This window comes from Mya arenaria, chromosome 5 (genome assembly GCF_026914265.1).
Source record: "Mya arenaria isolate MELC-2E11 chromosome 5, ASM2691426v1".
Classification (NCBI taxonomy): domain Eukaryota; kingdom Metazoa; phylum Mollusca; class Bivalvia; order Myida; family Myidae; genus Mya; species Mya arenaria.
Genome location: NC_069126.1, coordinates 77,688,610 through 77,700,947, shown reverse-complemented (window position 1 = coordinate 77,700,947; position 12,338 = coordinate 77,688,610). Strand labels below are relative to the sequence as shown.

Here is a 12,338-nt window from a genome sequence, read left to right as displayed (position 1 = left end):
CAGTATTTTTTTTCTAAAACGCAAGCATGTAACTAGAACGAGTTATAGATCTTACATTTAGTTTGTTATTAATGTATTATTTTCTTCCAAATGCATGTAGTTTAATAACTTTAAGTCACAGTGACGACAAGACTCCATTAACCTGAAGTTGAAAGCAGCTTCAATCTTACTTTTAACAAGTGTATTTTGCAAAATTGTGATATAATCCACTCGTATTTTCTGTTTTATTATGACAGTAACTTATACCATATTTCTGTATTAAAAACAGCTTTTATTATGTTAAACATGAGTACCTGGTATAACAAAATAAAGACATTAACAATAGTATTTTATTGGCATTGTTCTACTTTTTATTAGCTTATACTGATCAGTACTTTTTTTCTAAAACGCTAGCATGATACTGAAATGAGTTATAGATCTTACATTTAGTTAGTTATTAATGTATCATTTTCTTCCAAACGCATGTTATTCAATAACTTTAAGTTTCAATTCCCAGTCACAATTACATAAAGAATATTTTTGCATTTTGTCGTACTACCTAATCCTAATATAAAGTTAATATCTCAGGTGTTTAAATAGTTTACATTTTCATTGCAAATATATAGTTTATATTTCCAGTGTATAGCCCATATCCTATATAGCGTCTTATCATATGCTATACAGCATCTTATCATATCATATATAGCATATTATAACATGACTAATGGCGCAGGAGGGATATAACCCTATGCAATATTTTTCATATATAACTAGTGTAATAACCATGCAAATTAGGTAACCGCATCACAAAATATGTATTCATACGCGCTGTATGTTAATAACGTAAACAAACATCAGAAACAATGTTTCAAAATAAATCCTGTCGGTCTCAACAAACTCAGCTCCACGATAAAAAAAAATGGGGAAGAAGGCTGGGCTTAATCCATACAAACGACCCCTGATCATAGCGCCAGAAAATACCTCGTCCAGGAATTGAATTTTGAATGACAACAATGTTCCTGCGAACACGATTATGCAGATATCGGGAAACAAGAACATTGCATCTTTAAACAACCATAGCCACATAAATCCAAATCAACACAAGGAAATATCCAACATCCTGTGAAAATACCTGCACAATGCTCAGTCTATGCACACAGTTCGACAGGAATGCTCAAGTTCACACAGTCACTGATTCCACATGAAATCTCGATTTCTTTTTGGATTTTTGAACATTTTTGGTGCTCCAATTCAAGGAGGTAAAACTCATTGTTCATATCCACCAAAATGACAAAAATCCATGATGTAATCCAACAGCTACAAAGCGAATTCGCACTACTGAAAGCGACTGTGACGCTGACTAATTAATGGTCTTTTCAAACTCATTGTGTGGGAACGGACACCGGATATAGCTCAAAAAGTGATAAGTAAAGAGACAATTATGCAGTTTTTTTCTTTACCAGAGGTAAGATCTTGCTGTGTTACGCATATCTACCGTATCCACAAATGAAACAAGTGTTTGAACTAATAGCTGAATGCTAAATTTGGACAATGGTATACTTTAAATTGCTTACGATTTAGCAGACCTCGAAAAATGTTTCTTCAAATCTGAGATGATCAGATCGAAACTTGCAGATTTTCGACAAGTATTGTTATTTTTAGGAAATATATCGAATAAATAAAAAATCTAAATCGAATAATTTCACAAGCATAAGCTCAACTATTTTTTATTGTATGAACTGGAAATGTAACTTTTAAACTATTAAAGATATGCCCTTAAAAATGTTCACAGTACTGTACTGGGGATAGCCGATTTATGTACTGAGGATAGTTTTAAAGTTGAGAAATGTGATAACATGTTAAATGGGACAAAAATAAAATTATAGTAACACTGTTAATATACATATACATGTATGTCTATTTTCAACTTTCAAATAATCTGCAAAAAGTGACAGTACAATTTAATAAGAAATTATTGAGCAAACTTGAGTTTACAATGAGTTTGATCCGTGCTCTCCTAAATGAACGTATATATGCAAGCTGCTTAATTATCAGGGTTGGTCACAATACATACTCTCTCACTAAAGTGAACGAGCAGAGACCATTATTCTGTGTTCTTAGTAATAGGAATATCGACCCAAGCATAGAAAAAAGCTTCATGTGTTACAAATTTGATCACAAAATCTCATTCCCTACTGATGAATTTCTCTGTGCAAAAACGTACCTACTTGATTTACAAAGCAATAATATATACATGCATATGAATAGCAAACACCACATAAATTCTACAGCCATATGTTTTGTGTTCCTCAATAAATCAGATTACCGGCGTATTTCAAATATTTAGATATTTGCGACTCGAACGTTGATGCTTGTGAAAAACACATCATGGTTAACTAATCTGTATGAATGGAACAGTTTTAAGTGCATACAGATACAAAATACAGCAATATTTTTTGCTCTCATCCCTCGATATGGACATTAAACAATTTGCCTCGAGCTCGCGTAAAGGTAAATGGCTGTAATCATTATCACAGTCTCGTTATTCTAAATACATCGTTACTATCCTCAGTCCACTTAATAGCTATCCCCTGTGCAGTTATTTATTTGCTTCATCTATCCCCAGTACACCGCCAGGGCACCAAAAGGTATGAATATCTCCGTAACAACAAAACATATCGTATTGATATCTTACACATTACTTGATAATGTAATTACAATGAAATCGCTCGATTCAGTTTTTATTCTGATTTTCAATTTGTTGATTTATGTTTGAAATCGTACCACAAAAATAAACGTTTGTGAGCGATCATGCATGTTAAGGCGAGAATTGGGCTATTATACAAAAGAAGAGACACATTTCCATCATAGTCCTTTATTGCACAGGATCAAGTTATTCGAAACTGTTCGATTTTGATAAATATATAACCATAAAATTCAAAAAAATGATAGAAAACTGTCCATGTGTCAAAATAAAACGCTTATCGATTGATCACTTTTTGAGCTATATCCGGTGTCCGTTCCCCCACAATGAAACTTCAACCGCCAAATGGCATGTTCGCTCTCGCTTGATTACTAATGACGTCACGCACTTGTGTCATTGCTCTTATTATTGATATGCTTGATTTAATGGTTTGAAATGTGTATTCTTTTTTTTTTGTTTTTAAGTGAAACCTTTGAAAATCGGTTCATAATTGAGACATGAATTATGTTTTTTTATTGTAAATAAAATATTTTATGTCGGACTATTTTATTTCCAGTGGATGGGGCACCTAATAACACTCAATGTAAATTCTTCGCTCTAGGACACGAGATTGTGTATTGAAGAAACTCTGACTTAGATTTCGACCGTAATTGAGTAATGTTATTAATAGAATCTAAAATTCGTGATTATTTTGTGTCAAATTTATTAAACTCATCATTTAAAATTTGCTTGTTTAATAAATTTGATCCTGTATTAATCAGATCCTATATAGCATCTTATCATATCCGATATAGCGTCTTATCATATATAGCGTCTAATCATATCCTATACAGCGTCTTATCATATATAGCGTCTAATCATATTCTATACAGCGTCTGATCATATAAAGCGTCTAATCATATGCTATACAGCGTCTTATCATATATAGCGTCTAATCATATCCTATACAGCGTCTTATCATATATAGCGTCTTATCATATATAGCTTCTAATCATATCCTATACAGCGTCGTATCATATATAGCGTCTAATCATATCCTATACAGCGTCTTATCATTTATAGCGTCTAATCATATGCTATACAGCATATTATAATATATAGCGTCTAATCATATGCTATACAGCATATTATCATAGCATATATAGCATCTTATCATTTAAAACTCTTAATGAAATAAATATAACGCATATTATAGAACAACAAAAATAGTGAGCTAAGCTTAATCCTGTTATAATGGACTTAAAAAGTTTCGATGAATTGGTTTTGTTGATACTTCACACGACTATTTGGTACGACGCATTGTTGTGCACACAGTCCATACATACTGTCAAATGTATTGCACAGTTATGGCCCCTTCATAACTATAAACGAAACATTTGTAAGGCTTGTCTGTGATTCTTCATGAAAACTTGCAGGATTTTGTTAGAACGCTGGTGACGGTGTCGTCGTTAGGGCAGTGTGATAGCGCTGATGTCGTTGTCAGGGCATTGTGAGAGCGCTTGTGTCAGTGTCGTCGTCGTGGCATTGTGAGAGCGCTAGTGACGATGTCGTCGTCAGGGCATTGTGACAGCGCTGATGTCGTTGCCAGGGCATTATGAGTGCGCTTGTGTCGGTGTCGTCGTCGTGACATTGTGATAACGCTAGTGACGGTGTCGAAAACAGGACACTGTGAAAGCGCTGGTGACAGTGTCGTCGTGTTGGCATTTTTAAAGCGCTGGTGACGGTTTGTCGACGGGGCATTGTGGGAGCGCTGGTGACGATGTCTTTGTCGTCGGGGCATTGTAAGAGCGCTTTTGTCGGTGTCGTCGATGGGGTATTTTAAGAGCGCTATGTCGGTGTCATTGGGCCATTTTGATAGCGCTTGTGTCGGTGTCTTCGTCGTCGGGGCATTGTGAAACACTGGTGTCGGTGTCTTCGTCGTCGGGGCATTGTGATAGCACTGGTGTCGGTGTCTTCGTCGTCTGGGCATTGTGATAGCACTGGTGTCGGTGTATTCGTCGTCTGGGCATTGTGATAGCACTGTTGTCGGTGTATTCGTCGTCTGGGCATTGTAATAGCACTGTTGTCGGTGTCTTCGTCGTCGGGGCATTGTGATAGCACTGATGTCGGTGGGGTCGTCGTGGTATTGTGATAACACTAGCGTCGTTGGCGTCGTCGGGGCATTGTGATAGCACTGGCGTCGGTGTCGTCGTTCGGGCATTGTGATTGCACTGGCGTCGGTGTCGTCGTCGGGGCATTGTAACAGTGCTTGTGTCAGTGTCTGTGTCGTCGGGCAATTGTGATAGCACTGGTGTCGGTGGCGTCGTCGGGGCATTGTAACAGCGCTTGTGTCAGTGTCTTCGTCGTCGGGGCATTGTGAAAGCACTGGTGTCGGTGTCGTCGTCTGGGCACTGTAAAAGCGCTTGTGTCAGTGTCTTCGTCTGATTATTCTGATAGCGCTGGTGTCGGTGTCGTCGACAGGGCATTGTGATAGAAAAATCGTTAACCTTCGTCATGACTCAAAAACCGTTCAAGATATTCATAATTATGAAACTCACGTTGTTACACGTAAGTGTATAGCAAGGCCCATAACTCTGGCTTGAATGAGTGACGAATTATGCCCTTTGTTTCACTGATAAAAAACAACAACATACGAAGAAAATGTAGACAACGAGTTTGAACTACTTATTTGAACTATCGCTTTCATGTCATGACAATCTCAACAATATTTGCCTCGTTTTCAGTGCACTTGGCAATATATTTCCTCCTTCCACACAATCACACTGGCTATTAAACCAATCTGGACTATGTATAGTCGTCATTCTTAACATGTGATATTGGTAATAACTACTTAATGGTTTGCCTTTTTAACACGATCTTGTAAAAATGCAAAATTTCACCAAATTTATACTTATCGTGATACTATGGAACATAACAGTAACATTACAACAGGATGACGGTGAGTTATTACCTTATTAACTAACCGTTTCACTGTCAAATATATCATTGATTATTAATTTTATTATTTGCCGATAACTTAATTGCATTACGCCTGAAGTTGTCAATGGAGAACCGCATACCATCCGTAAACCAACGACTTGAATCCTTTTGGAAGTCCAACCTGCGTCTAGAACCTTACTATGTGCATGGCAGATCGCTATGTCAAGGCAATCAGCCTTATACGCTATTTTATATCATTACGTGTACATATTGCGAACTATTTAGTAAATGATATAATATGTAAATTAAATGCAATCTAAGACTCTTAAAATGCTTAAACCCAAGGAGCTTTAGGGGGACTTCGCCCCTCAAAACCTTTACAAGGGCGCTGCCCCTAGACCGGTAAGGGGGCCTATCGCGGCCCCCTTAACTCCTGGCGGAAAAGTGGCGACAACTTTTCAGGACCCAGATGGAACTCTGTTTACGCGTATGTTATTATCACACTTAAATGTAATTTCATGTTTGTGTGTACTTAAATATACTTGAACATACACTTAGGGCCCAGGGCGTTCCATGTGTCAATGCCGGAAACGTGGCACACTGCCCTGAATGTGTGCAAGGTGACGGACAGCCTTCTGCTACCCGAACTCTCCGACCGACCACTGTTTCAAGACCAGTTGAAGGAGACTATGCAACCCGGGGACTTTGTGTGGATCAACGCCAAGCAGCTAACCATTAACTTTACATATAGTAAGTTTCATTCTCTGAAAACATTGAATATGTTAGTAAATCATGTGAAGATAAATTGACAAGGGTGCCTAAAATTCAGGTTTAACCCTGATTCAGAGCGCTTTAAGCTTCAGACTTTTGTTCAGTTGTTAAGTTTGTTTCTGCTTGGACATTTCCTTCAAAAACCGTTAAAACACATTTTCAAAAGAGGTCTAAGCCCCTGGACCCTGCTTTTACCCCCGTTTTGTTCGGGATTGAATCAATGAATTTACTAAATGCATTAATCGATTTTATTTCGCGCATGCATAAACGGATAACACAGGACTTATATATTAGTTTCAATGAGGCGGATTTGCTTGATTATGTTTGTTATCCGGCTGTTTATAGGTCGAAAGTACCTGCGGCTGGCGTACGCATTTCAGAATCTGACCCTTCAGGACTGTCTGTGTTTTGACGGAAAACGTAAGTTTGTTTCTATGTTTTAAAGCTGCACTCTCATAGATTGACCATTTTCACAACTTTTAAAAAAAATCTTGGATGAACACAATTTTGCTTAAACTGGAAACCATTGATAAAATACTGGTGACAACATATCAGATCACAGTATTGAAAATTTTATTGCTAATATTTTATAGCTAAAGGCGTTACGAACGCTTTAAAAAAAACGAGCTTTTCAGCATAAACTATATTTTTGGAATGTATATGTTAAAAATTGCAATCTGATCTTTTGTCGGCAGGCATATTTCACTGGTTCTTAGACAATAACGCAAACATTGGCTCAATTTTTAGACGAAAAATCAAAACTGCCCATCTGTAAGAGTGCAGCTTTTACTGTCCATCGAACAAATCTCACAAATAGTTCGCCAATATTGTCATTGTTTTTTGAAAAATACATGTATTTGCCGGACCCGCAAGAAAGTATTACTGTTATAACTTCTTTAGAAATACCGAATTATAGGATTTTCGTAATTTTCATACAACTGTGATTTCTGATGCAACACAATAAAACAATGTTCACCCTGTCTTAGCCAATGAACTCGGATACAATTAAGGTGAATCATATGATCAAGGTTATTCTCTGTGTGGGACTGGTGGTGCGCGGATCAGCTGGCGGGAGGCGGCCGGGACTTGCGGGTCTATGGGTACCTGGCAGGCCATAGAGCCGTCAAGTGTACAGCGCATCGTCGGCTTGCTGAAGGATGAGATGCCCGTCTGGCTACAGAAGTACAGGAACAATATCCTCCCGGAGACTGGTAAGTCATTGTAGTCTCACCGCGTTTTCGTGAACAAAGGCCGCAGAAAATTGCTCTACATTGGACAGACATGAAGTGTTTTAAAACGTGTTTTGTAGACGCGATTTTGTTTTTGTCTTTTAGAATCCGATCTGTGTATTGGACTGGAGAGACAGACGGACGGATCGTTCGCCGACCGGGTGGACAACTGCTCCAGCAAGCATTCATTTTTCTGTGTCAGGGGTAGGTGGACTGGAATGGAACTGTTTATTAGAAAAACTTCCGCCTGAACCTTACCATAAGAGGATTATTTATGAAACAAATACTGTTGCTACTTTCATATATAATTAATATTCTTTTACCAAGTTTAAAATTAGCCACGTGGCATTGGGGGTTATGTACACATCGGCATCGAGATATATATTAATTGAATTCAACCTTTTTAATCCATTATGTTTTTGTTCTTGTTCACGACTATTAATCTATATGATTTAACAATATATTATATTTCTGTACTTAACAGGTGAGTATTCTCCGACCCTTACCCGTCTGTCGGAACCAGTTTCCGTGGTAACGGGTCATGGCGACCATGACAACATGAGTGAATCTGAAGATGAACACGAAAAAGGTACATAACAAGGACTGTTCATCGCCAACTTAACAGTTATCTGTTTATTTTTAGATGATACTGAACGATTTCTGTATATTATTAAAACCATTCTGAAGGATTATAAATTTATATGATTAAACAATATTTTATATTGCTGTACTGTACAGGCCCGGGTGAGAATTCTCCGAACCTAACCCGTTTATTGGAACAAGTTTCCTTGGCAACGGGCCATGGCGACCATGACATTATGAGTGTTTCTGTAGATGAACACGAAAAAGGTACATAACAAGGACTGTTCATCGCCAACTTAACAGTTATCTGTTTATTTTTAGATGATACTGAACGATTTCTGTATATTATTAAAACCATTCTGAAGGACTATAAATATATATTATTAAATAATATTTTATATTGCTGTACTGTACAGGCCCGGTCGAGTATTCTCCGACCCTAACCCGTTTATTTGAACAAGTTTCCTTGGCAACGGGCCATGGTGACCATAACATCATGAGTGTTCCTGTAGATGAACACCCGAAAGGTACATAACAAGGACTGGTCATCGCAAACTTTACAGTTATCTGTATATAATTAAATCATACTGAAAGATTTCTGTTTATTATTAAAACCATTCTTAAACGTTGGAATAGAGGATTTACATTAGACGTACAAATTTATAAAACATGAAGCAATATTAAATAGCAACACATATTTATTTACTATCCTATTAACATATTATGTTATACATCTAATGTAAATGCTGTATCAACAAAAACTTTGTGTAAGCCTGTATAATTTTGCCCTAAAGATACATGTCTTCAACATATAACTACATTTTAAAATACGCTTTGTCTACAGACAGAGAAAGCAATGCAGACAACGAGGACACTGCTCGCCACGGTCTGGTATTTGGTGTGGTTGGCGGGATGGCGGCACTGCTGGTGGTGCTCCTAGTGGGGATCGGCGCCCGCTACGTTCTCTCCCGCTATCGCCTTATACAACAGTACAGGAAGAGTCGCCGTAGGACCTGTTAAGGACAAAAGAAATGGTCAAGGACGTTGCTACCATCGATGACCTTGACACGTACGAGAATTCCAGCACATCCACTGTCGGGAGGAAAGAGGTCAACTCGATTGACGATCTGGACTGTTATGAGAACTATTTGTTGACCAAAAAAGAAACCCAGTGACATTTGCAGACGCTGTGTATATACGAGTATGTATTGGTTAACGTGTATAGATTTAGTGTAAATAATTAGTTTGTTAATATATGTATTTAATATGCATTGTATATAAACTCCTGGTTTTAACGTAAGGTTTTAACACGGTTCGATGTAGTTTTGTTATGTGTTTGATATGGACATACATGTATTAATAGTTTGTTTCAAAAACGTGTAAGTTTTGATTATCAGATAGTATAAGATTGACCACTTTAAAAGGGACCTTCGAGTTTTTCAACTAATTAGGGAGCTCCTTGCATAGTAAGAGACCCCTTCAACTGATTTGAAGACCTCTTAAATTTATTTGAAGAGGTCTTATATTATTGCTACTATCATTATATAAATATTGCCTTGCCAGCATAAAATCAATTGTTGTTCTCACTAGTTGAATGTTCAAATTATTATATTGATGAGAGCTCTAATTCGGTTAAAGAGGGAAATTGGATGGTAGATATCTCCAGTTCTAACATATCAGTACTTATCAATAATTGATTTGAAGATATCTCTCTATATATATTATATTAATGAGCTCCTTAATTCAATTTTTGAGAGCATTCATTGGGCTGAATTGAACATAAGAACACATTTGAGTTGGTGATATGTCCAATTTAATTAGAGGGGTCTCTCATTTTATCGGTTATAGCTCTTATTCTAGTCAAGAGCTTTTCAGTTCAGTCTATTTGGATACATCTTCAATTGAATTGGTGAGCTCTCCGAATGATTTTGAAAGATCTCTAATTCAATTGATGCTACCATAAGTTCGATTGGGAGCTCTCATTAATTGCTTCACAGGGAATATAATTATTGAAGAACTATATATGTAGATTTGGCGTTTCATATACTCAGTTACTGGATGAAGCGTCGGGTCTGTTTATTTTGTTTTTAAATTTGTAGAGAAATCGGAGGACCCTAAGGATATCAACCAAATACAAATAATGTTGAAATATGTCTTTACTATAACATTTCTAAACCGGGGATAAATGTACTCGTTTTTAAGATCGGAATATCATAAAGTACACACGTGTATTGAAGATGCACTATTGCCAATGACAAATTTAATCGATCAAAATTATAAGCGAACAATCTGGTTTCATTTTCATGACGTAACACATTGATGGAATCAAAATGGCGACCAAAATAAGTTTGTTTATGATCCTTACCCTTTTAACAATTGTCCACACGAAGATACATCATCAGAAACCGTTTAATACCATAAATATAGGTAAGTCCACGGACGCATTAATGTCAAGAGTTATTTTTGAAACAAATAGTTCATATAATCTACAGTAGAGAGCCTGCTGTAAAAATAGATGCTAGTTTGAATTACAGAGATCTGCAAAAACATACATACACAGTGCCGAAGCTACACTGAGGCACACCGAATATGGAGGCTATTCGTTGCCAAAAGTCCAGACGTGTATGTGTGTTTTTTTAGGTTTGTATCATTGATGATTTACATTTTACAACCGCCAACTCATCGGTTGTATGTTTACATTTTACACTGCACATTTTCATTTTTCATTGTACCGATTGGAGTTTTATTCTCGTTGCATCTATTCAACAGACGATTCAGTCGTGTTTATAAAGTTGTGTATGTTAAACACACGTCTTTCTGTGAAAGTCACATGTCGAGTTTTACATTGCGGTGTGTAGAAGACTTCAGTTCGTAGTTCTACAAAGTACGTTGTATGGTGGTGACTTTTCATTCGCAGTTGAACATGTTTACGAGATGAATTTAATTTTATTTATAGATAGCTCCACATTAATCATGTCTTAACTCCTCCTTACGTCTTTCGGAAATTTCCGCTATCACTCGGCTCCATTTAAACCAATTATAGATACTTTGGACCATGGACATTGCGAACCTTATTATGGACATTACGAATCATCTATAGTATGACACTATGGACTATGATTTGGAAACAGGATGGATTATAAATTATTTCATGTCGAATAAAATAATATATGATATAACAACATGTTTTTGTCTATATAATAGTAATTAATACGCACATATCACATGAAATGAGATGTATGCAAAATGATACTTGAGTCAAACACAACAAAATGTAAGTCATTAGCATTAAATTATACTTCAAAAATGAAAAGTCACATTGTCTTATTTTTCTTTTAAAGCTGCACTCTCACAGATTGATCTTGTTGACAACTAATTATATTTTTTGTTTTGGAATAAGCCAATTTTTGCGTAAATGTCTGGATACCAGTGGTATAAGACTGCTGACAAAAGATCAGAAACAGCTTTTCAGTTTTACGTTTGCAAATTGATGTTTTATGGCTAAAAGTGATACTACAGTAACTTTTTAAGAAAAATGAAAAATGTCGGCAGTTTTCCAAACAATTTAGATCTGTTTTATTGTGAGTAATCTTATTATTTGTATAGAAAGCATTGCTGCCAAAATCAGCCGAGTCTGGGACAAAAAAAGGTTGTCAAAACTGTCAATCTGTTAGAGTGCAGCTTTAAATTACTATAAACACTATTTTAAATTCTACCATTAGAGGACACTTTCTTTCCTTTTTGCAATGTTTACGATTGCAAGTAATATTAGATAATTTAAAATTTACGAAGAAAAAAATCTAAATTTTCATTAAGTTGAAATTGTTCACTAAGATGCCCCAGAGGTTTCTTACCTGGTAGCTGGAACTGTTTGGATAAAATACACTAAGATTACAACTTCATATAACTCGCACATTATACCCCCCCCACTGAACGACCCGCCCATGGTCCACTTGTTCATAAAATTAATGAACAGTGGCAGTATAAATCTGGGTCCGTGAGCCCAGCTCAGATACACCCAACTGCAATTGACTAAATAATATGGTGATTTATAACCCATTTAGGAACATTGATCGTCAAAATAAAATAAAAGATGAAGTTAATTTTAGTTTTTATTGTGAAATAAAGACAGAGTACTCGGACTTACAACCGGG

At 36.5% G+C, this 12,338-nt stretch overlaps 1 protein-coding gene across 2 annotated transcripts; it reads left to right on the top strand.

The window, feature by feature from the left end:
• Positions 1-5,484: 5,484 nt before the first annotated feature.
• On the top strand, positions 5,485-9,816 carry LOC128236156 (uncharacterized). 2 transcript variants are annotated; one of them, XM_052951040.1, is made up of 9 exons: positions 5,485-5,621; positions 6,161-6,352; positions 6,719-6,793; positions 7,402-7,584; positions 7,708-7,806; positions 8,087-8,191; positions 8,341-8,451; positions 8,601-8,711; positions 9,029-9,816. In XM_052951040.1, the coding sequence occupies exons 1-9, from the start codon at positions 5,549-5,551 to the stop codon at positions 9,202-9,204; spliced, it is 1,125 nt and encodes a 374-aa protein (XP_052807000.1). In that variant the 5' UTR covers positions 5,485-5,548; the 3' UTR covers positions 9,205-9,816. The 2 variants fall into 2 exon arrangements, with proteins under 2 accessions (XP_052807000.1, XP_052807001.1); XM_052951041.1 differs by lacking the exon at positions 8,341-8,451.
• Positions 9,817-12,338: the final 2,522 nt, after the last annotated feature.